The sequence below is a fragment of the Prionailurus bengalensis genome, chromosome B2, assembly GCF_016509475.1.
Source record: "Prionailurus bengalensis isolate Pbe53 chromosome B2, Fcat_Pben_1.1_paternal_pri, whole genome shotgun sequence".
Classification (NCBI taxonomy): domain Eukaryota; kingdom Metazoa; phylum Chordata; class Mammalia; order Carnivora; family Felidae; genus Prionailurus; species Prionailurus bengalensis.
Genome location: NC_057349.1, coordinates 3,561,965 through 3,587,291, shown reverse-complemented (window position 1 = coordinate 3,587,291; position 25,327 = coordinate 3,561,965). Strand labels below are relative to the sequence as shown.

Sequence of the window (25,327 nt, the reverse complement as noted above, 5' to 3'; positions counted from 1 at the left end):
TGACTATTCTGCCTCTTTATGAGGTTGGCCCTCCGAAGGAGGAACCTGGGGGGACAGTTTCGATCTAGGGTCACTACTCCCTGGCCGTTCAGTTCTTTTCACTACTAGCAAATGGTTCCCAGGCTACTATCGACACGCTAGTCCCCATTCTGGTCAAGAATAAAAAAGGGACAGAGGCAAAGTCAATACAATCCTTTCCCCCGACAGTAACACATGTCACACCTTCTATCACAAGGTTACGGTCCTTTCCTTTATTGGATTTCCAAATTGTAAAAAGCGAAAGTAATCATTAAGTGGTTCAGATAAAAGAAAAGCATCTTTACCTGAGTTACCCATGAGGCCTACCGCGACCTGCCCTCACTCGTCCCAGAACGAGCTCCTGGGGATCTAAAAACTGTTTACATACTGACTCCATTAAAAGTCATCTCTACCATATGGGTCAACTAACTGTGAGAACAGTTCTCTTCATACCTATTATATGTACACGGTCCACACAATTCGATCTCTCACTGGCAAAAAGTTCTCTGCAGAGTACGTTCTTTGGGAGCCGGTAAGGTAGGAGAGTTTCTGACAAGGCTTTTTTCAGACTCCAGGGGCTTTTTCACTTGTGTGAGTGCCCCGGGATACCACCAGAGCGGATCACGGACAGAAGTTTTTCTCATTCAGAGACTCTGTAAGGTCCTTCCTCAGATTGGGTTTCTTTGGTGCAAACCCAAGGAGGCTCTCCCAATGAATGGATTTGCCACATTCAAGACAAATAGACACACTTTCACCAGTATGGCTTCTCTGAAGAGTAAAAAAAGTCACAGTTCTGTTAGAAGCTTTTTACACACTCGCTGGGGTTTCTCCCCACCGTGGGCTTTCTGACATCCGATGCGATGTGCGTACCGTCTGAAGCTCTGTTGACACGGAGGGCATTTAGAAAGTCCTCTGGTGTGAATTCTCGTGGGATGAGGGGGGGCGGGCACCGCTAGAAAGTTCTCTCACACTCGCTGCATTTGCAAGGTCTCCCACCTGTACGAATCCCCTCGTGGGTGATCAGCTGTGAGCTTGGACTACGGGTTTTCCAAAACTCAGGGCATTTGTAAGGTTTCTCACTCGAGTGACTGATAAAAGTGTCCTGCTAGGGTAGCTCTCTGGGCAGACCATTTCTCAACTTCCCACAGTTGCATTCTCTGGTCCCCACGGAAGTCTGAGCTCCGAGGAAAGTCTGAGATTCGCCTAGAGTCCTTTATCTTATGAGTTCTCGGACACGTACATACACCTTCTACGGGATTATAACTCCTTGTCTGATCAAGACATCTGTGAGGCTTCGGATGCATGGGGAGGGCTGAGCTCAAGACCCTTGTCACCCATATTACAGATATACGATTTTTCACCGATGTGGATTGTCTGATGTTGCAGAAGGGCTGGGCTCTGGTGGAAGCTTTTATCGCACACGCTGTACTTATAACGCAGCTCTTCGGTCTGAGTTCGCATTTTCTGTTGGGCCACGAAGTCCATGCCCAGGAGGAAGCCACCCTCACATGTAGACCACTGGGGCGGTTTCTCGTCCATGTGAATTCTCTGATGCACAATAAGGTCTGAGCCGCAGCTGAAGCTTTTCTCATATTCGAGGCATTTGAAAGTGTGGGTGTGAGTTGCCTGGTGCCTGATCAGGTTAGCGCTCCGCGTAAAGCTTCTCATGCACTGCAAGCACTTATAGGGCTTCTCGCCCGTGTGGACTCTCTGATGTACAATAAGGTCTGATTTCTGGCCAAAGCACTTCTCACAGGCGCCACACTTATAGGGCTTCTCCCCAGTGTGAACTCTTTTATGAACAATGAAGGCTGATCGGTGTCGGTAACTTTTCTCACACTTGTTGCATTTATAGGGCCTTTCGCCAGTATGAGTTCTCTGGTGGCTGATGAGGTCTGACTTCCCACTAAAAGCCTTTTCACACTCCAGACACTTAAACGGCTTCTCACCCGTGTGAGTTCTTCGGTGCCTGATGAGGTTCGTGCTTCGACTGAAGCATTTATCACACTCGCTACACAGATACGGCTTCTCGCCTGTATGGCTTCGCTGGTGGACAAGCAGGTCGGAGCTCTGGCCGAAATTCTTGCCACAGATGTCACAGGTATAGAATTTCTTACCTGCGTGTGTCCTCTGGTGTCCCGAAAGGGCTAAGTGATGCCAGAAGCTCTTCTCGCATTTGCTGCATTTATAAGGTTTCTCGTAACTGTGGACCCTCTGGTGTGAAAGCAGCTCTGAGCTTTGGACGAAGGTTTTCTCACACATATCACATCTGTAAGGTTTCTCCCCAGTGTGGGATCTCTCACACATAATAAGAGCTAAGCGTTCACACAAGTTTTGCTCACGTTCAAGGCACTGGTATAGCTGATCATCTATTTGCGTAATCTCATGCACATGAATAAAAATCTTTTTACCCTTCTGAGGGCATACATGATATATTTTCCTTTTCTGAGTTCTCTGATTATATCTCTCTTCCGAAGCGCACATTTTCTATGGCTCTCTCCTAGGGAGTTTTCCACTGGTCTTCTTGACCCATCATTTTCTTCATAGCTGTCTTCTTGGTAAGAACTTGAAAGATACATCTGTTCTAGGCCTTTCAGTCATGAGCAGTTCGTCACTACAACTTTCCAGCATCCTATACACTAATTCCTTACTTGGTATTTTCCACCCTGCGAGACAAAGAAGAAATATTATCTATATTCCTGTGACTAAGAAAAGAATGTTCAAAGTTAAAAATCACTGCAAAAAAGACAGAAATTCTCCATCAGAGTCCGTAAGTGCTCTAGTTTTCACAAGGGTTGAAATCAGTTAGTTTTCCTCTTTTCTTTTTTTAAAGAAAAAAAAATTTTTTTTAATGTTTTTATTTATTTTTGGGACAGAGAGACAGAGCTCGAGCAGGGGAGGGGCAGAGAGAGAGGGAGACACAGAATCCGAAGCTGGCTCCAGGCTCTGAGCTGTCAGCACAGAGCCTGACACGGGGCTCGAACTCACGGACTGTGAGATCATGACCTGAGCCGAAGGTGGACGCTCAACCGACTGAGCCACCCAGGCGCCCCAGTTAGTTTTCCTCTTTTCTAATACGAAACCGGTCAGTGACACATCTGAGGAAAAGACCAGTCAGGATTATTTCTGTTATGAACCTGGGTGATCTCAAAACCAGGGTTCTTCCCCTTCCCCTCGCTTCAACCGAATAATCAAGAGGCCGAACAGCTCCTCATAGCGCATAATAGGTGCTCAAAGCTAGAACAGAAGTTATTTTGCATCCACAGACACCTAGAGTAACCTACGAAAACGCTGATGCAAAGGTTACTTGGTGTATGTACACTCTTCTGGGGACAGAGTCCATGGTTCCTCAGCTGTGACGCGTAGGACTGGGCACCCGCACACTCAGGTCACATGAAAACAGCAGGAGGGTTGAGTATAGCACGCTAGTAAGCGTAACGGACCAGAACCCAAAACACAACAGCTCCAGAAGCGGCAGCAGCAGTGGCCACCTGAATTCAGACAAAACAAGGAGTCAAAAGGATCTAGAAGGTGGAGGGCTTCCTGCATCATCAGTCTGCTAATCAGTTTTCCGATTTCCCTGCAACAATTCGGTAAGCTCTCCATGTGCAGGGCACGGAGACGGCTGTTGTGATAGAAAAAAAAAAAGTTATTTATAAATATAAGAAGAAATACCACGGCTTCAAATGTCAGCTCAAAAAAGTTCTAATGTTTAGGTTTAGGGGATGAGAGAAAACGGAATGGGGTGGGAGTAGTGAGTGCGGTTTCTCGAGTGCAGACACGGGTCCACAAGAAATGTAATGCTGAAACCACGGCAGAAGGACAGAACGAGAGAGAAATGTGACGCACGGCTACCAGAGCAGTGAAGTCAACGGCTCGGAGCAGGGGAAGGAGGTGAGCTTGAACAAGAGACAGCACGCTTATGCTAAATACGGTTAAGTATACACCTCCGATTTCAAAAAATCTATCACGTCACCGTGATCGTCAAAGCCGTTCCAGACGTGACATTTTTGGGGGTCCAAACTACAAGTTCCAGATGACTCTCGCGGTGGTGTTAAGAATTCCTTACACTCCCAGATCGTTTGATGATGGGTACCCTAGGGAACAAGGTCACCAACCTGATCCATCAAATGGACCTCTGCCACCCAGTAAAATATCTTCAAAGTGAGCCCATTTCTGTCCTCACGAGAGAATGAATACTCCTATTATTTACCAGCGCGCCGAGCGCCAGAGGTCACCTCGTTGACTCCTGTGCGCGTGTCTCGGAGCGCTAAGCGGGTGTCTGCAGCAGGACACTTACCGCGGTCATTGAGGGACCGGGGGCCTCTTCGGAAAGAGTGATCCAGAAACTACCAACAACAACAACAACACACAGCGCACGAAGCACCACGTAGCCTGGGGCTGCCATCGTCGACCCCCAAAGCCTGAAGTGTCACAAAAGACGCTTCTTATTCACCAGGGTTTGCAACGAAACGCCTCGTGTCTGCTCCTGCCTTACTGACCGTCAAAGACAAGTTCGGCACAGGCGGGGCGGTGGCGCACAGACCCGGCCTCCTCCGCCCCCCGTCCACCCGATCTCCGTTCCTGTTCTTTCAGGTCCTCGGCCAAAGCCTTGGAGTCGTCCTGTGACCTTCTCCCTCACTCTCCACAACGGAGCCATCAGCAGACTCGCTGGCTCCATTCTCAGAACGAGAACCCAACTGCCTCTCTTGCCGGCCGCGAGCCAAGGAGACGTCTCGGAAGAAACCAAGCCCGACGCTTTGATCTTGGACCGTCAGCCTCCAGAACCGGGAGAAAATAAATTTGCTCTTTACGCCGCTCAGTCTGTGGCACTTCGTCACGGTAGCCCCAGAACTCAGGCCACCCTCCCGTCACCACCTCCTACACTCAGACTCTCCACTCCGTGGCCAGCGGAACTCGTGTTAGAACAACAGAATGTGGGGGCGCCTGGGGGGCTCGGTCGGTTAAGCCTCTGACTCTTGGTTTCTGCTCAGGTCATGACTCGGGTCCTGATCCCAGTGTCTTGAGATCAAGCCCGGCGGAGCCTGCTTGGGACTCTCTCTCCCTGTCTGCCCCTCTCCTCTCACTCTCTAAAAAGATACAAAGAAAAAGCCCAGACAACAGGGCAAGTCCTCGGTGCCCCCGAAGAACAGCCTGAGGCTCTGCCGACCCCGCGGCCTCCCCCACCTGCTCTCTCACCGGCCTGTTCCCTGCGCGTCCCCATCGCACGTCCTCACCTGGCCACATGGCCTCCGGGCTGTCCTCACCCATGCTCCCCAGGGCCTCTGCCCCTCCCGGTCTGGTCCCTAGCTCTCTTCCTCCAGGGGTGTGCCTGGCGCCCTCTCAATTCCTCTGTTTCTTCAAATGTCTCTTTCCCAGGAGGCCTCTCCCGACCCCCGCGTTTAAAACAGGGAGCTGCCCGCATGCTCCCGGCTTCCCAACCCCTTTCTTGATTTTCTCCACCGCGTCTGCCATCTTCTGATACGTGATGTACTCGGGTCGTTGAGGCCTCTGGCTGAAGCATGACAAGGATGTCTGGGTGTCGTGTGTGCGCTTTCTCCCGTGCACACGGCAGGTGCTTACCAGGCACCTCCGGTGCGTGCACCACTCCCCCTGCCTCCCCACCCCCCCCCCACCCCCCCCGTAACTGTTGTGTCCTCACAGGAAAGGAAGGGGGCCGAGTGTCGCTGTGCCCGGACTCAGTCCCGGAGACAGGACGCACATTGCTGAGAACTAGACACGGCGGCTTACCTGGGAGCTAGCTGGGAGAGCGCCTGGCTTCCTGGCCCCGCGAATCCGGTCTCTCTCGGCAGCCGGCCTCCTGTAAGACATGAGGGTATGACAGGGACGGTCACAAGCGAGTGGACTTGGCCCTAGAGCGTTTCACTCGGCGACTCCGAAAATGGGTAAAGTTTCCTTAAGAAAACTTAAGGGTGTTCTCCCACAAGCCCTTACACTGAGTCCTGAGAGATGAATTGTCCTAACCCATCCCATGTGGCTCTCCAGAAAGGGGACAAGAATCTGAAAACCATCTGCATAATCTACGTCCTCCTCGGGGTTCTGACACGGAGGGGAAGGGCCCCCAAGGCCAAATCTCAGGAGAGACACACGCAAAGGTGACACCCTGGCCGCAGGAACGCAGGCCGCCCCATCCGCAGCCGTGGGGACAACCTGCACAGCAACAAGGCCCAACTTTACTCGGTGCTGCGGGCAGGCCTCAGGCTCTGGGGCATCGAGAGTCTACACCGGCCCCAGCCGCCTTCTGTTTCAGCCACACGCAACTCAGGAGGCAGCCGATGACGGGCACTTGACGGGCACGAGAGTCAGAGTGCCCAGGCCGGTCCCTGACTCCTTCCCTCAGCAGCCTGGACCTGCCATTTCCGGGCCACTGAGGCTTCAGGTCCCTCGAGGGTCCTGCTGCCACCAGGGATCAGAAGCCAGAGCGGAAGTGCTCAGACCCAGACAACACACGGGCCGGGCAGAGGCTCTGCATGACACTCGTCCAGAGCTGCCACCACGCGGACGACCTATTTCCTGGCTCTGGCTCCAGGTAAGACGGGGTAAACACGGGCTATCCTCAGCCCCCCTCGGAATCTTCGTGAAACCTGGCCAGGAAGCACAGGCCAGCTACCCGAGGACTCTGGAAAGGAAACGGCACACAGGTCAGGAAAGACGGGAACTTCAAGCACAACCCAATTTCTGCTGATGTTGATGTTGTTGTTGTTGTTGTTCCCTTTAGCAGCCCCCCGGCCTGAACTCCACACGGGCCAAAACGAGAGGTCAGGGAAGCCGTAGGTCATAGTTCAACTAGATTTTTCAGAAAAACCTATGCGCTTCCATGACAAGGGCTTCATGCTAACTTCGGTCGAGGGGCAGAAAACGGATTAAAGATGGAAAAAGAACAGAATACGTCTGGAAGAACTACACAGAACACGGGAAGAAAAGAGAGTTAGAGAGGGGGTATCGGTGCTGCAGACACCCACATGCACACCCACACCGCCCCGCCATGCCTCTAGCTCTGTAAGGACAAGAACAAATGCACCGAACAAACACACCCCTTCCCCAAATGCCTCGGGTGAGCTCTCAGCGGCAAGCCACCGAGTGGAGCAGGGCCAGGGCGAGGGGAGCAGGGCTGAGGGGAGCAGAGCCAGGATGAGGGAGCAGGCCCAAGAGAAGCAGGGCCAGGGGAGCAGGGCCAGGGGAGGCAGGGCCGAGGGGAGCAGGGACAGGGCGAGGGGAGCAGGGCTGAGGGGAGCAGAGCCAGGATGAGGGAGCAGGCCCAAGAGAAGCAGGGCCAGGGGAGCAGGGCCAGGGGAGGCAGGGCCGAGGGGAGCAGGGACAGGGCGAGGGGAGCAGGGCTGAGGGGAGCAGAGCCAGGATGAGGGAGCAGGCCCAAGAGAAGCAGGGCCAGGGGAGCAGGGCCAGGGGAGGCAGGGCCGAGGGGAGCAGGGCCAGGGCAGCAGGGCGAGGGGAGCAGGGCCGGCTGAAGACGCAGGCTTCGGGCCGGCCGGGGTGCTGGAACCAGTCTACGACGGACACAACTCACTCCAAGTAGAAAATGTTTTCTTCAAGCTCTGAGCAGAGCAGGACAGAAGGAAGGGACGCAGCCTGCACACACTTAGAGGCAGTCCCAGGGTGGCGATCCTTCAGGAAAGTAAAAAGGAAAGGACAGGAACCCTCTGGGCTGCACCGTGAAGGAGAAAAGGAGCAGAGAGGAATGTAAGGTCCTTCAAGATGATAGAAAAAGTTTTTTAGAAAAAAGGAAAATAAAAATACCATCTAGGGGCCCCTGGGTGGCTCAGTCTTAGGTTAAGCATCCTACTGGATTCTGGCTCAGGTCATGATCTCATGGCTTGTGGGACTGAGCCCCGCATCGGGCTCTGCACGGACAGCTCGGAGCCTGCTCGGGATTCTCTCTCTCCCTCTCTCTGCCCCTCCCCTGCTTGGGAGCATGTACTCGATCTCTCTCAAAATAAACAAACATTAAAGAAAAAACAAAAAAAGAAAAACACTGCCACAAAACTTTACCACAATGACAAAAGTGGTAAAGTGTTGCTGAATTAGCAGTCTTATTAAATATTTCACATTCTAGTAAAATAGACGTAATTCAACTAAAAACTAGGAAAAGAAACAAAAAACGAATATAACCTCACTGGTTATTGTATTAATGGCAGGTGAGAGTTAAGGGATACTACCCAAACCTGAAAAACCAGATAATTAAAGGCTAAATAAGAAAATGGTACCAAGGGGGTGCCCGGGGGGCTCAGTCAGTTAAGCGTCTGACTCTTGGATTCTGCTCCGGTAATGATCTCATGGTGTGTGAGTTTGAGCCCCACATCAGGCTCTGTCCTATCAGCTTGAGATGCTCTCTCTTCCTCTCTCTCCTTCCTTCCCACTCTCTCTCTCTGTCAAAAATAAATAAATAAAACTTAAAAAAAGAAAAAAAACTACGAAAAGAAAAAAGAAAAAGAAAATGGTACCAAGGCATTAAAAAAGATCTATGTTCCAAGGTAGCCATTATAACAAAAACGAAACATTCTAGATTTTTTTTAATGAAAAGCAACAAGTAGTTGAAAAAACAAGTATAAATAATATGATCACGCTGAGACCAAACACATCAATCATATCGATAAATGAGGAGTTTTACTCACCCATTAAAAATTTTTTTTAAATTTATTATTTTTTAATAAAATATTAAATATTGTAATATTTAAAATAAATATATTTATTATCTTAATAGGAGTAGGAGACACAGAATTCGAAGCAGGCTCCAGGCCCTGAGCTGTCAGTATAGAGCCTGATGCGGGGTTCAAACCCACGAGGTGTGAAATCATAACAGGAACCGAAGTTGGACGCTTAACCGACTCACTCACCCATTAAAAAATTTTTACTGTGGCTCAAGAAGCAAGACCCAACTATATGCTAAACACAAGAGACACCTAAAACAAAGATTTGAAAAGGCTGAAAACACAGGGACAGAAAAAAGGATTCACGGCAAATAGAAACAATAAAAGTAGGGTTTTTTGTTTTTTTTTTAAGATATCAGGAAGAGAATTCGCCCAAAAAACATGAAACACGATAAAGGGCACCTTTTAATGTTGAAAGCCATATACTATAGCTTGACTTATAACAGTTATGGTTTTGCACCAAATCACACAGCAGTCAACCTCATCAAGCAAAAACTACAATACATAACAAGAAATAGAGATACACACATTATTAATAAGAAAACTTAACATTCCACGGTCAGTAAATGGACATACAAAGAACAAAAATAAGTTATGATGCGGAAAACTTGATCGAATTAGTAAGTAAATCTTAGGGATAGCTAAGGATAGTTATCTCCTAATAACAGGAAATAAACTTTCTTCTCAAGCACACATGAATCAGTCACAGAATTCTGTCATATAGTAGGTCACAAAGAGAGCATCAGTAAGTTCCATAAAGTGACATCAAACTGAAAATTTATTGAAACATCAAATTAAAAAAGCCCCTCCTAAATGGGGAAAAATAAACTAATAAAACAACTCTTCAGCAAATGGGGAGACAAACCAAAATTTCTAAATATTGACAATTAACAATATTACAGATTATAATCTACGGAATAAATTTAAAGCAGTGATCAAGGAATATTCATAGTTTTAAATATTTTTACATCGATAAAAAGAATTACATGAACAAACTAAATTCTCACCTCAAAAAGCTAAAAAAAAGGTAAATCAAAAGAAATTAAGGAAGAAAATAAAATTAAAGACGGAAATCAGGAAACTGAAGAGAAAAACAACCTCATTATAAATCAAAATCCTACTTTGGAAAAAACGTAACGAAGTGATAAACTACTAGCTAACTTAATGAGGAAACAAGGGAGAAAGTACACGCTTACAAAGTAAGGAATAAATAATAGCTAAAACAAACAAACCCCGCCCCCACATACACATACGGGATCACTTTGCAGACTTCTGCACAAATAAATGTGATAGTCTATGAAACAGACTGTTTCCTCGCGAAATACAATTTAGCAAAATCACCCCCTTCAGAGACAGAAAGTTTTAGAACACTAATATGCATAGAATAAACAAAGTTGTTGACAAATTACCCCACAAAAAAGCACTAGACCTAGATCATTAAAAAAACATTTTTTTTTTTTACTCACGAACTGTGAGATCATGACCTGAGCCAAAGTTGGACACTCATCCGACTGAGCCACCCAGGCACTCCTGCACCTAGATGATTTCAGAAGAGTATTCTAACAAACTTACAAAGACCAAATAAACCTAATGTTTCATAAATATCTTCCAGAGCGCTTAAAAATGAACAAAACTTCTAGTTTTTTTGTGAAAATAGTTTAACATTGACAACCTGACAAAGAGTACAAAAATGTTTTGTAGCCCAGTATTAAAGTGAAAAGTACTGGGGCGCCTGGGTGGCGCAGTCGGTGAAGCGTCCGACTTCAGCCAGGTCACGATCTCGTGGTCCGTGAGTTCGAGCCCCGCGTCGGGCTCTGGGCTGATGGCTCAGAGCCTGGAGCCTGTTTCCGATTCTGTGTCTCCCTCTCTCTCTGCCCCTCCCCCGTTCATGCTCTGTCTCTCTCTGTCCCAAAAATAAATAAATGTTGGAAAAAAAAAAAAAAAAAGAACACAAGTCTCACCACCTGCTTAGTTTATGGACTATAAAGTGCTTCCTAGTTTGACCTCTAGGGCAAAACAAAGTAATTGCAATCATATTTCAGTCTGTTCACTGGTCCATCTATTCAATTTAAAAATAAATAAATAAATAAATAAATAAAAGTGAAAAGTACTAACAAAAATCCAACATCACATTAAGGAAAGTAATATATCATGACAAAAGTGGGAGTTATTCAAGGAATGCAAGCTTTGTTCAATATTAGGAAATCCATTAACATAATACTGCATATTAACGGATCTATGGGGGAAAATCATAATTATCTCCATGGATACTGAAGGAACTCACAACAGAAATCAACATCCATACCTGATGAAAATACTCAAGAAAGTAGGAATTAATGAATACTTCCTTTTATTTTTTATACGAATACTCCTTTTTAAATGATAAAATATACACTCCTTAGTCTTATAGCCAGTACCTAAGTGAGAAAAACTAGTCACTTCCAGTGAGATCAGGAACAAGTCAAGAATGACCACTATCTCCATTGTTAATAAACTCTGAGCTGGAAGTACTAGCCAACACAATTAGAAACAAAAAGTCAATTAGAGGTTTAATAACTGAAAAGAGGTAAAATTATATCTGTTTGGCGATGTATGAGAGTATAACTAGAAAACTCTAGAATCAACATTAAAACTGACTCAAAAGAATTCAGTAAGGCAGTAGGATATAAAACTCACCCACAGAAACAAATAGCCTTTTCTGTGCACAGACAACCGACTAGAGCATACAAGGATAGAGAATATTCCTTGTACGATAACAGAAAATATAAAATACGCAAAAATAAATAATTTTGTAAAACAGAGAAGAGGAAAACCCTCAAACACTACTGAAGGACCTAAAAGTAGACCTGAACAAACGGAAAGGTATCTTTTGTTCTTGGATAGAATGACTCAATATAATGAAGATGTTGGTTCCTCGTAAAAAGATGTGTGAATTAGCGCAATTACAACAAAAAATAATATGCTTCTTCATGGAACCAGACCACATGTGAGCAAACTATGGCCCACAGGTCAATTCTGGCCTGCAGCCTGTTTCCATAAAGTTTTACCGAAACAAGGTAACACTTACTCATTAACATATTGCCCACGGCTTCTTTCACACAGGCAGAGTTAAATAGGTGGGCAGAGACCATATGGCCCCCAAAACCTAAAGTACATACTTTCTGACACTTCACAGACATATCAGGAATGCCTGAGCTACCGTTATTACTCAAATTCACTTGGGAAAACCAACATGCAAGAATCGCTAGGAAACAATGAAAAGAAAGATTGGGGGGGGGTGTGACTAACTCTATGAGACATTAAAATATAGTATAAAGCTTCTAATGTTAATATTCTGGTACAGGAATACATAAAAAGATAAGTGGAATAGAATAAAAATCCAGAAACAGATATCAACATACATAGAAATTTAGTATACAATAAGGGTTATGTCTCAAATTACCAGGGAAAAGCTAAACTATTTATTTATTTATTTACTTATTTATTTACTTATTTGTTTATTTAGAGAGCACATGAGTGGGGGAGAGACAGAGAGGGAGAGAGAGAATCCCAAGCAGGATCTGCACTCTCAGCACAGAGCCCGATGCAGGGCTTGAGCTCATGAACTGTGAGATCATGACCTGAGCCAAAATCAAGAGTCAGACAATCGACTGAGCCTCCCAGGCGCTGAACTTTTTTTTTTAAATTTTTTTTTTCAACGTTTATTTATTTTTGGGACAGAGAGAGACAGAGCATGAACGGGGGAGGGGCAGAGAGAGAGGGAGACACAGAATTGGAAACAGGCTCCAGGCTCCGAGCCATCAGCCCAGAGCCTGACGCGGGGCTCGAACTCACAGACCGCGAGATCGTGATCTGGCTGAAGTCGGACGCTTAACCGACTGCGCCACCCAGGCGCCCCATCGCTGAACTTTTAATAAACGATGTCAGAACATCAGGATAGTCACATGAAAACTGATACAATTTGATCTATACCCACATCACATACCAAAATCAATTCTAAACTGATCAGGGATCTGAATTTAACACGTTGAAACCACACAGGTACTGAAACGTACAGATAACCTCAGTGTACAGAAAGGTTTTCAGCCTATGACACAAGATTGGCCATTTGACTAAAATAAAAGCATTTTGCATGTAAAAAGGAAAGAACAAAGTCAAAAGTCAATGACAAACTGAAAGAAAATGTTTGTAACATATATTTGAGACAAACGAATATTTACATCTATTAGATAAAGGTCTCTTAAAAATTGAGGGAAAAAAAACCACTAAAAACCTGACAGAACAATAGGCAAAAAAAAATACACAAAAAAGATAGAAAAATGTTTCTGAAACATATGAAAAGATGTTGAATCTCACTTATATTTACAGAAATTTAAATTAACAGTACATGAAATATCTAGGAATAGACAGGAGCTTTCTAAACTTGATAAAGAATGCAAGAAAACTATAGCTAATACTATACTTAATGGTGAGAAGCTCGAGTCTTTCCAGTTAAGACTAGGAAAAAGGTAAGGATGTCCCTTCTTACTACTCCTTTTCAACATCACACTGAAAGTCTTAGATAATACAGTAAGACAAGAAGAAGAAATAAAAATTATAAAGAATGGGAAAAAATAAACTATCTTTGCTTCCAGATCACATGACTGTCAGTGTTGAAAATACAAAAGTATCAACAAAAAACCTGGAATTAATTAAGCGATTATAGCAAGCATGCAGGATACAAAGATAATATACAAAAGGCAATCACGTTCTTCCACACCAGCAATGAATCTGAAGTTAAAAACCCAACATCATTAGCACCTATGCAAAATGATATACTTAAGTATTAATCTAACTTATGTATTAATCTAACTTATGTATGCATGAAGAAAACATAAAACTCTGATGAAAGAAATAAAAAAGAACTAAATAAATGAACAGAAATCCCATGTTCATGGATATGCTGACACCTATGCTGTCAGGACGCCAATTCTTCCTAACTTGATCCACAGGTTGAACTCAATTCCAATCAAAATCCCTGCAGGTTATTCTGTTGCTATCAACAAACTGACCCTAAAGTTTATACACAGAGCAAAAGGCCCAGAATAGTCAACAAACTATTGAAAGAGAACAAAACTGAAGGACTGACACTACTCAACTTCAAGACTTGCTACAATGCTCCAGTAACCCATGTGGTATTGGTAAAAGGACAAATAGACCAGTGGAAGAGAGTCTAGAAAGGGACTCATATAGTTGTAGTCAACTGATGTTTCGACAAAACAGCAAAGGCGATGCAATCCAGAAAGATGTCTTTCAACAAATGTGGCAAGAACAACTGGACGTCCCCTGCAAGAATACGAAATAGACAGACTCTACACTTTTCACAAAAATGAACTCAAAATAGGCCATGGACTTAAATGTAGAACACAAAACTATAAAACTCCTAGAAGATAACACAGGGGGAAATAAAGACAATTTTTTCGACAAAATACCAAAGGAATGACCTATGAAAGAAATAACAATCTGGATTTCATTAAGGTTAAAAACTTCTGTTTTGTAAAAGACACAGTCTAAAGCCACAGACTGGGAGAAGCCACAGACCGGGAGAAAATATTTGCAAAAGACATCTGATAAAGGACTGTTACCCAAAATATACAATGCATTTCTATATTCTTAAAACCCAACAAGGAACCACCTGATTGAAAAAAGGGCAAATGATCTGGACAGCCCCCCAGAGAAGATGTACAGATGACAAATAAGCATATGAAAAGATGCTCCACACCGTACGTCACTGGGGAACTGAACGTTAAAACAAGATACCACTAAAAATTACAATGACCCAAATCCAGAACACTGACAACACCAGATGCTGACAAAGACGTGGAGCAACAGGAACTCCCGTCCATCGCTGGTGGGAACGCAAAACGGTACAGCCGCTCTGGAAGGCAGTTTGGTGGTTTTTCACAAAACTAAACACACTCTGGGGTGCCTGGGTGCTCGGTCGGTTAAGCGTCCGACCTAGCTCAGGTCATGATCTCACAGTTGGTGGGTTCAAGCCCCGCGTTGGGCTCTATGCTGACGGCTCAGAGCCTGGAGCCCCTTCACATTGTGTGTCTCCCTCTCTCTCTGCCCCTCCCCCACTCACACTGTCTCTCTCAAAAATTAATCAACATTAAACACACGCACACACACACACACACACACACACACACACAAAACTAAACACACTCTTACATAATCCAGCAACTGTGCTTCTTGGTATTTACCCAAAGGAGCTGAAAATGTGATGTCCACACAAACACCTGCACAAGGATGTTTACAGCAGCTCTGTGCACAATTGCCAAAACTCGGCAGCACCAAAGATGCCCTTCAGTCAGTGAAAGGATAACCAAACGGTGCCACATCCAGACAACGGAACATTGCTTAGAGCTGAAATAGGAATGTTCCCCAGGGAAAGCCCTGGGGAAACCTTGTACGCATATTGCTAAGTGAAAGAAACCAGCCTGAAAAGGCCACAAACTGTACGATTCCAAGTACATGATATTCTAGAATAAACAAAACTATGGCATTGGTGAGAGAGATCAGTGGTTTCAGGGGTCGGGGAGAAGGATGAGTAAGCGGAGCACAGAGGATTTTCAGGGCAGTGAAACTCTTCTGTGACACCATAAATGGTGACAGACGCCATTATACATTTGTCAAAGCCACGGAATGTACAACACAAAGAATGAACCCTCAAGTAAATCAAGGCCTTTGGGTGATAATGGCATCTCAATGTAGGCTCCTTTGTAACAGATGTAGCACTCTGGTCCCAGAGGTTGACAGCCGGGGAGGCTGGTGGGCGGGGGGGGGGGGGGGGGGGGGGGGGGTAGGGGACGTAAGGCAGCTGCGTGCACTCTCCACTCAATTTTGCTGGGAACCTACGAGTACTCTCAAAAACGTCTATTTAAAAAAATGAAATAATTAAAAAAGGTATGTGAAATATTGTTTCTCACCAATCAGGCCGGCATCCATTGAAAGGTATGACGGCGCATTTTGTTGTCAAAACTGCGGGGCAACAGACACGCTTGTGTTGCTAGAGGGAAGGCCAACTGACACGACGCTCTGGCCGGGAGTTTGGCAGAGCTCCTAAAACTAGATCTGCATTTGTATCTGACTCAGCGGTCCCATCTCTAGAAATCGGCTCTGAAGATAACATCTCCAACAATTTGAACATATACAAGCATGAAGTTGCGCACCGTAGCCAAGGTTTGCGGTTTGAAAATATTTAAACCACTTCAACGCCCATGTGAAGCAAAGTGGTTGAACAAACCTCGTATAACGGAGTACTACGCACCTGTAACAAGGAAGAAAACCTTCGAGAATTGACAGGAAATGATTTTCAGGATATACCATAAATTTCAAAAAACAACAGTCGAGAAACACACGCCACATTTTGTGGGGTGCGTGGGTGGCCCAGTCGTTAAGGGTCCGGCTCTTGGTGTTGGCTCGGGTCACGGTCTCACCATCTGTGGGTCTGAGCCCCGCATCGGGCTCGTGGCTGACAGTACAGAGCCTGCTTGGAGTTCTCTCTCTCCCTCTCTCTGCCCCTCCCCCCACTCTCAAAAAGGAAAAAAGAACAACATCCACTCCATTTTGTGTAAGAACGCAGTAGAAATAAAAAACTTACACACGTATCTATTCATCTGGCCACAGACAGCTTTGGAAAAGGTGAAAGAAGACACTAATGCGCGTGGCTACTATCCCGTGGGGGGCGAACCCGCAGTAAGAGCACAGGAAAACGGAACTGGTGGCAACAGGTGATGGAGGGAGAGTCAGCTTCTGTGAACCTACCTTGTTTGTAACGCGCAGGTTTTTACTTTCATAACTGTTACATTCCACACGCTGAGTAAGTAAACAGGCAAGACGCCTGAGCAAAATGTTACAATATAATATAAGCGAAACAAATGAGTCAGTGTTTCAAATGAAGAATACCCAGAAGGGGACAAACTCAAATCGTACTTTAATACGATACTAAGAATATAAACCCAAGTTGAAGATAAAAAGAACTATAAACAATTACTGCACTCTAATTAGCAGGGCTATTTCCCCCTGTGGACGTGAAGATATACTACCTACTGTATACCCTCGGACTGAACAAATAAGTAAATATACTACTGGCAAAATGGCACACAGATTCCTTATCGTCAGAGAAGGGAGTTACAAATACAGAAAAGAGAACTCTAGTGTTTAACTGGAATTAGAAGTATCAGGAGGTCAAATTTTTTAAAACATTTTTTAAGTTTATTTATTTATTTTGAGAGAGCAAGAGAGCACATGAATGGGAGAGGGGCGGGATGGGGGGTACTGAGGATCCAAAGTAGGCTCTGTGTTGACTGCAGAGAGCTCAGTGCGGGGCTCGAACTCATGAACTGTGGGATCATGGCCTGAGCTGAAGTCAGATGCTCAACCGAGCCACCCAGGCACCCCAGAGATCAAGTTTTTAAGTATATACAGAACACAGAAATGCATGTATGTGTCAAAGTGCACGTTTATTTTATCTTTCTAATAATGTCTGCTGAAAGGTCACAGAAAGCATGAAATCTTAGTAGTAAGGAGCACACCAAGCACTCAGGTCTTGTTTCTAAACACCATTCTCCCCTGAAAGCGATCAGGGCTCCTGGGAGAAATGTTGATTCTGGGCTTTAGAAAGGACAAGATGAGCCCGGAGCACCTTGTGCCAGAAAATAAGCAAGTGCTCAGAAAGTAGTGACAAGATGGGAAAAGGACCCAGGAGCCAGGCCAAGGGGGCTGCTATTACCCAAGTCCGGAACAAACAGAACATCAAAACAAGCAATAAGTTAGTAACACAGTAAGAATCCACGAATCTATACATATACATATATATATATATATATATATATATATATAAAAGCGAATAGAGAAGGGAGTTTTTCTTATACTAAAAAGCCAACAATTAAATGTAGAAGAAAAGATGTAATTTTAAAAGTCACGATGTCCAATCAAAAGAAGAATATGAATTATTTCAGTATATGTGCTGCCGAAGCGAGCACAGAATATGAATTATTTCAGGTAAAAATCTAGTGGGTATAAAGTCTGTGAGATCAGGATATTGACACAATCTGAAAATATCTCCTTACTAGATATTTAATAATTACAGGTACAAGGAGAGTAACTTCATAGGACACAAACCTGGAAGCCACCACTTAAACCCAGTGATCAAAGTCACTGTCACCAGTAACATGGTATATAACTTGCCTCCTACTAGAATGTGCAGTACGGAATGCACCCCTGGGCCACCTTGTCAACAACGTATAGCCTGAATCTGATCATGAGGAAACATCAGACAAACCCAAAGTGAAGGAAATCCTACTAAATACGTGGCCTGAACTCTTAAAAAAGTCAAGGTCATGAAAGACAAAGTCTGAGGATATGTGTGCCACAAACAAGAAGACATGACAATTAAATGAAATAGGGGGGGTGGTGGATTGATCTTTGTAAGAACCAGGTTTTTCCCTTTTCTTGAAAAGGCCATTAGTGGAACAATGGGCTAAATTTGAGTAAGATAGTATTATATGAGTTAATATCTTGACTTTGATAGCTGTAATGGTAAGAGAACAGCCTTGTTTTTAAGACAGAAACTATTGAGTATTTAGGACAGGCTCTCTCAGCTGGGGTTCGAGGAAAGAATGAAGCTCCACAGAAAATGATTTGAGTAACTGTTTTTTCAGTTCTCCCAAGAATGGCATGTAGCTAGAAGCATTGTACGTGCCTAAGAAAGCAGTTGATTCATGACATACCTTAGGACTTTAGGGCTTAATTCTCTTAAGACTTTAGGGCTTAGCATGTCGTAAGACTTCAGGGCTTCATTCTCTCATAGTTTGACAAGAATCATTATGGCTATAACCTACTCTCAAAAAGTTCAGGAAAAAAACGCACATGGATGCATATGTAGGTGAACACAGACACACACAGAGTCGTAAAGCAAACACAGTACAACGGTAACAGTTAGGACTGCTGGGCAAAGGGTACAGGACTACTCTGTATGATTTTGCAACTTTTGTGTGAGTCTGAAATTATTTCCAAATTAACAGATATTTTAGTTTGTTTTTTAAAGAACACGGTAGCAGTGAGTTGATATATTGTGCTGACATTGAACGTTCAAGTTCTGGAATCAGGTTTTGGTTCAAATTCCCACTGTGCTCCCCTGTAGACGCAGGAACCTGGGTAAGGAAAGTACTTACCTTCCTTCTGCTTCCATTTCCCCTGTGATAAAATATGTAAGGTACCATGGCCTGCCTTAAGGAGCCGCCATGACAACTGAGACGCTGCCACTAAGGACCCAGCTCCATGCCTGAGAATCAAGGGATGCTCGATGAATGACAGGCTCTATTATTTCTTCATTCCATCTTCACACACATGAAAACCCGAATATTTATCGAGTCTATCCTCCATGTCTGTCTCTTGTGCAAAGCCTTCTTCAAAGCCCATTTAAACTTAATTAGCTAAATCATAAACAATAACTCAGGCGCCCCTGAACGTTCTGTCTTTTAAGCTGTGTGGGGCGCCTGTAGCTCCGTCGGTTTAGCGTCCAACTTTGGCTCAGGTTGTGATCTCATGGTTCAAGAGTTCGAGCCCCGCATCAGGCTCTATGCTGACAGCTCAGAGCCTGGAGCCTGCTTCTGATTCTGTGTCTCCCTCTCTCTCTGCCCCTCCCCTGCTCGTTCTCTGTCTCTGTCTCTCTCAAAAATAAACAAACATTAAAAAGATAAAATAAAATGTGTATTACTGCAGTATGACTGCTAAGGTCAAAAGGGGAGCAGAGTGGAAACGGAGAATTCTGAGTCTGGTCATAGCCTGGTAAGCGAAATCAGAGTATTCCCGCCTTATCAGGCCAGGGAAGCCTATCTGCCCTAAGTAGCCAATAAAGCGGGGGGCACCAAGAAGAAAAAACTTAAAACATAAGGAAATCATTTTCTTATTCGCATCTCAGTCTTTTAGATGTCAGCACCTAGGAGACAAAACACAGTCTAGCTGTCCAAACTTCCTTAGCTCCAAGATGTTTCACCTGTTTCGCAGCACACTCAGAATAAAGCCTGGTTTTCGCTTTCTACGTCCTGTGGCACCCCGGCCTACCTTCAGCCTCGCGAGCCGCCTCAAAACTCTGGCACTTGCTCCTTCTGCCTAGAATGCTCTCCCCCCAGGTAGCCTGCTTCCTTATTTGATTCCAGTCTCTGAACATTAATTCCTCAAAAGGAGGCACCCCCTGGACCACTTTATGTCAGACAGCGGGGTCCTCTTATCCTGTTCCATTTCTCTTATAGCACTTCCCATCCAACGATGTGGAATAGATTTTATACCTGTTCATTTGTTTCTCCCTCCTACTAGAATGTAACTTCCATTAGGGTTAGGCCTTAGTCTATTGTCCCCTGCAATATCCCCAGGATCTAGGCTACGCCGTTGAATGAAACCTATGACCACACGGCATGACAAAAAAAAGGGCCGTCATAATTCTCAGAACCCCCATGGCAATGCAACCGGCTAGGCTAGTGGCCCTGGCTGGTCCTCTTGGCAAACTCAAACATACCCTGCAAGTCTTAGCTTCAGGGTACCCTCTTCCAAGAGGTTTCTCTTATCTCACCCTAGCAAGACACTGGTTCTCTCTTCCATGGGTAGAGTCACAGTGTGCAGAGTAAGCAGGCAGGCAATAAAAGTCCAGGCAGAGAAACTGAGTTTAGAACTTCAAAGTGCAAGGTTAAGAATGCATGGGACAAACAGACAAAGGTGACAGAATATTAATCTAAAAAACAGGTAATGCCAACTGTATCAGGCCTGAGGCTAGGGATTACCTCCTTTCTTTTACTTTTTTAAAGCTTATTTATTTTGAGAGAGATATGGGAGGGGGCAGAAAGAGGGAGAGAGAGAGAATCCCAAGCAGAGCCAGACTCAGTGCTCAAACTCACAGAACTGTGAGATCATGACCTGAGCCAAAATCAAGAGTCGGACGCTCAACTGACTGAGCACCCTGTTGGCCCCCCCCTTCATTTATTTTTAATTGATGGCATGGACTGTCTCATTTAATCTTCCCAAGAACTCTATAAAATAGGTATTAATACCCATATTTGCACCTAACAGATAGAAAACCTGATGCTTAGGGCAGTTAAATAATTACCCAACAACTCACAGCTAGTAAGCAGAAGAGCCACGATTTAAATTTCGATCTTTTAACTACGGAGTCTGCCCAAGCACTGAGCATACTGCCTGTACTGGGCCGCAAATCAACCAAGAAGCAATTACTACAAGCCTGTTGCGAGTATCCATGTTGGAAAGAAGTAGAAAATACATTCAGGTTAGTGGAATAGGATCCAGTTTTATCACTTTGCTATTTCAGGAGCTAAGAGAGTATCAATCCCTTTTTCATGTTATCTTCTCCCAATCCTAGGCAGGCCCTCAGTCCCACCTCTCCTTCCCCCTCCCAAATCCACATTTATCTAGAAACACGCAACCTGGTATGCCACTTACCGTAACAACAAAGACTCGAGACAGTGTTCCTTCTGGCTTCAAAAGGTCTCTGGTCCATAAGTATTCACAGCACACAATTCTGCCCTCTCCTGGAGGAAAAATCAATAACGCAGAAATGTACAGTTTTTTGGTGAAATTTGTATTTTTTCTGGAGCTGGCCATCTAAATATTGCTCCCATTTACTCCCCAGTCTGGTCAGCATCCTTCAACCACATCTTACCTCTTCCCACATTTGCTTACATTTTGTTTCTCCTCCAAGAGGCACCTGCTGCTGGCGGCCATCAGGTCCTTCCCAACCAGCTCTAGACAAAACACCAAGAATCCTCCTGGACAATGACTAACTTTAACTTAAGAAAGCCCCGAGTCCTGTTTCACTTGCTTGTTTACATTCTTCTTTCTGCTAATTATCTTTTGTTTGCATTACCTCAACTTCTAAGGTCAAGGACCCATTCTTCTAACCACTCTACACGCCAAGCGTAGTTGACAAGTGTATACGGTACCATTTTATATACAACGTAGCTTTCCAAGAATAGTTATAAGGTGGCTGAAAACCAGATGGTTCTGTTCTTCTGAACATTTGAGTGCAATATAACTAATCTCTACCTTTGAGATGCTGGGGGAGGGGGTGGACTTCAAGGTCCTTCGGTTTCCCCCCCGTAGGAAGAGATACAGATCGCTTAGAAAAGTGCCTGCTAATTAATATTTACTATTATCTCCAGGAGCGACCGTACCGAGCTTCTCTTCTTTCAACTTTTCATTGACCGTCTCTCGGTCCGCCGTCGGGCGGCTGGGGGTCACAGACCCCGCTCGGCGGCGAGTAGCAGAGGCTGCTCTTGCCCTGCGGAGGCCGGGGGCCGGCGAGGCGGCGGGGGCTGCTTTCTGGTCCCGCCGCCCCCCTCCCACTCCCCCCGGGCCCCGCGGCCGCGCCCCTCCCAGGCCCCGCGGGCCGCGCTTACCCCGGCAGCCGCCGGCACCGCCCCTCCGCCTGGGACCGCACTTCCGGTTAGTCTCCGGACACTCGGCGCTGGGCTTCCCGGCGGCCGCAGCCTCCGCGGCGGTGGACCTCGGGGCCCACCTTCGGGAAGGGAAGGAAAGCAAACCTGGGGGGCGGACGAGAGCCAGGAGCAGCTCCCTTTGCGCGGCTCGGGAGGGGAGCTGGGGCCAGGCCGCCCACTGACCGCTTTAAGGGCCGACAGGGCCGGCTACGCGAGCCCTTTCAGCCAGGCTGGGAAGCGGCCGGCGCAGCCCCGCCCCCGCGAGTCACATGATCTCCCCTGCTTCGGCGGCTGGGGCGTCCCGCCCCCAGCCTCTGGGCCAATGGGGGCTGAGCCCGTGTAGCGGGGCGGGGCCCCGGGGCGCCTGCGCTGCGGGCCTTCGGCGGTTCGGGGCGGAGCTGGCCAGGAAATGGAGAGTTCCTCGGAGGCTTGGCGTCCTGGGCTGAGGGGGGAGGTGGGTGCTCCACGGCCACCTGGTGTAAGAGGAAACGACGTTGTTTAAATGACAGTGTCTGACTTCCGTGCCCTTTCCTCAAGGCAGTTAAAGGAGGACTCGAGCTAGGAGTAGCTTCACGGAGACGAGTGCGGACCCCGCGAAAAACACCCCGAAGGACCTGGGAGAAATGGAGGAGCCCGCAGCGCAGCGGAAGCGCTCGGTCACAGAGGATGTGGCCCGCGAGCTGGATGAAACGCTTTCAGAGGGGAGGTGGTGGTCGTGCGTAGGTGGAGACAGCTGCAGCGGAGGAGGCTAGGACTGCTCCGATGCCAGCGGGGTCCCCAGCCCTGGGCTGGAATCCGCTAAGACTAATCCCTTGTGTTTGGGTTCGAGCAGAATGGAGATTTCCTTCCGAGGAAGATCTGCTTTCCCTGCTCGGTTGTTGAGTGAGCAAAAGTTTTTAAGAAGCCCTCAGACGGCAAAGAGTCCTTGGCGGTGTAACCAAGGACTTCGGTTGTGAGCAAAGTACTGGGGGCCGGGAGCCGTGAGAACATCCTCAGGGTTTACCAGTCAGGCGTTCAAGATTAGCGAATCATGTTGCTAATTCTGGGATTCTCCGGGGGAGCTGCGGTTTATTTTCGTTTCATATTTGCTTTTAACGAAAACTGAGCAAGGCCAAAATGCTCTACCGGGAGTCGTCTTAATATTTGAAATAGTAATTTTTAAATTGAGTAGGTGGTACGTTCCAGACCGTGATCTAAACACTTCCCATGTGTTATCCCATTAACCTGTCACAGAAATTCTATGAGATGTGTATTATGATGATGATTTATCTTAGGAAACTGGTGCGCACAGAGATTGAGTAACTTGCCCAAGAGCTCACGTTTGGTAACTGATGAGGCTGAAAGATGAACAGTCTGATCCCAGGGCCTGTGCTTGCGCTCGCTATGCTTAGAAGGCTACCTCAGCAGTGGTTGAGTGCATTGTGGGGATATTCTGGAATAGAAATCAAGCAAATGGTTCTGATCCCCACACTGCATGTGAGAAGGTCTCATAAAGTGCTGAACTCCTCAGCCTTTTCTTTCAAGAGACAGTGGCCCTGAGTGCTCATTTTATTTCTCGTGTCATTCATTCAGCAAATGCTTATGGAGCACTACCAACTCATGTGCCTGCACAGTGGCTATTAGGAATTTAAAGGCCGATGAGACCTAGTCCCATTCCTCTAGCGGCTCACACCTAGCACGGAGACAGCAGCTGTCGTAAGTGGTGTAGTAGCGGCAGAAGTGACGTAATCTAGGGCAACCAAGGGAGGAGAGTTTCAATCAAAAGGTTGGGGACGGCAATGTCACATACCGTAGAGGTCAGTTGAGAATTCCTATGTTCTGGGCATGTTATAAGCTCTTTATGTGTACTAACGCAGTCATCCGAGAACCCTATGCTGTTTAATCGTCACAACAACCCCATCTTACAGATGAGGGACGTGAAGTACAAGGAAGTTAAGTGTTTCGTACAAGATCATGCTGCTGGTAAGCGGCAAAATGGGGTTTGAAGCCCTGGCAGTCTGGCTTTCTGCTTCTGTGGAGTGTGACGGAAAGGGAAGAAGGGGACACAAGCTGTATCATTCTTTCCAGAAGCTGGGCTATAAAAATGAACAATGAAAGGCCATTCCTACTGTAGAACATCAGACGCCCACAGGGAGAAGGTCCTACAGCCCCAGGGTGAAAGAGATTGGAATATGTTGCTAAAGGAAAAAATGTCAACAGAATGAAGATTCAGGAGAGGGATATCTGAGGCCTCGCAGGAGATACGAGGGCCTGGGGTCTGAAATACTGGGGAGGGATGATCCTTTAGGCAGAGAAGGCAAATCAGAGGAAGGAAAATACACCTGCATTGCCTCCGTCTCGTTCAGAAACCCTTTTCGGGTTTGGAGGGAGGAATCCCAACTAGCTGCAGGTACCCTATGCATCAGGTTTCCAACTTGTCCTACGAGTCATTGACCAAAACCCTGATTCAGCAGAGTTATGTTCTCACAAAAGTATCTTCTGTTTGTTCGAATCCAAAGATAACCACCAACAGCCTATTTTAAAAAGTCACCATGTTAATGGCTGAACAATTCCAACGGGATAGCTTGGCCGATCTCTTGATTTCCTAGGACTTCTCAGGTTTTCTCACGGACGCACACCCGAGCAAGAGGAAGATGAACAGGTGCCTCAAAGTCACAGGTGGCATATTCGAGGGTCCCGTTTTTGTCTACTTGTTGTGAAACCATACAGAAAAGAGTGCCTGGAGCGGACCGCAGAGGTCCAGATGGCCAGTGGCCAGCGGAAGCAGCTGCCTGGGTCGGCCGCGTTCATGGGCACCACGCGAGGTTCAACAAAGCCACTGGCCTCGAGCACCACGAGCTCTTCAGGAAGGGGAAGCCGGAGCTCACGCTTCCGTCGTGTTCTTGATGCTTTCGGGCGCATGCTCCTCTCCCACTGCGCCAGCCAGGTGCCCCGCGGGGAAGCCACTGTAAGTTTCTAAGTTAGTGTGACTGTTCATAAGCTTTGTTCACAGCCGAAGCCTAGTTTATGGCCACCGTGCATCGTGTACTCCCTCCGTCGATGAGTAGTGTAAGGAAACCGTCTTGTCCTGGAGATGCTCCTGCTCGCTCCGCTCCACTCCGTGGCAACGACACACATGATTCCCGCCTC

The 25,327-nt window shown here is 46.2% G+C and overlaps 1 protein-coding gene across 3 annotated transcripts; it reads right to left on the bottom strand.

The window, feature by feature from the left end:
- Positions 1 to 236: 236 nt before the first annotated feature.
- On the bottom strand, positions 237 to 22,469 carry ZNF322 (zinc finger protein 322). Of its 3 annotated transcripts, none has more exons than XM_043592872.1 (5): positions 22,160 to 22,469; positions 21,444 to 21,505; positions 21,204 to 21,292; positions 5,770 to 5,839; positions 237 to 2,684 (listed from the first exon to the last, which is right to left on the bottom strand). In XM_043592872.1, exon 5 carries the CDS (start codon positions 2,500 to 2,502, stop codon positions 1,294 to 1,296), a length of 1,209 nt encoding a protein of 402 aa, XP_043448807.1. In that variant the 5' UTR covers positions 2,503 to 2,684; positions 5,770 to 5,839; positions 21,204 to 21,292; positions 21,444 to 21,505; positions 22,160 to 22,469; the 3' UTR covers positions 237 to 1,293. The 3 variants fall into 3 exon arrangements, with proteins under 3 accessions (XP_043448807.1, XP_043448805.1, XP_043448806.1); XM_043592870.1 differs by having other exon boundaries at positions 21,424 to 21,505; positions 22,160 to 22,462; XM_043592871.1 differs by lacking the exon at positions 21,444 to 21,505.
- Between the last annotated feature and the right edge of the window lie 2,858 nt (positions 22,470 to 25,327).

What these genes read in the sequence shown, in the direction of transcription:
- ZNF322 (XM_043592872.1), bottom strand. Translation starts at nt 2,502, where the DNA reads ATGTGCGCTTCGGAAGAGAGATATAATCAGAGAACTCAGAAAAGGAAA.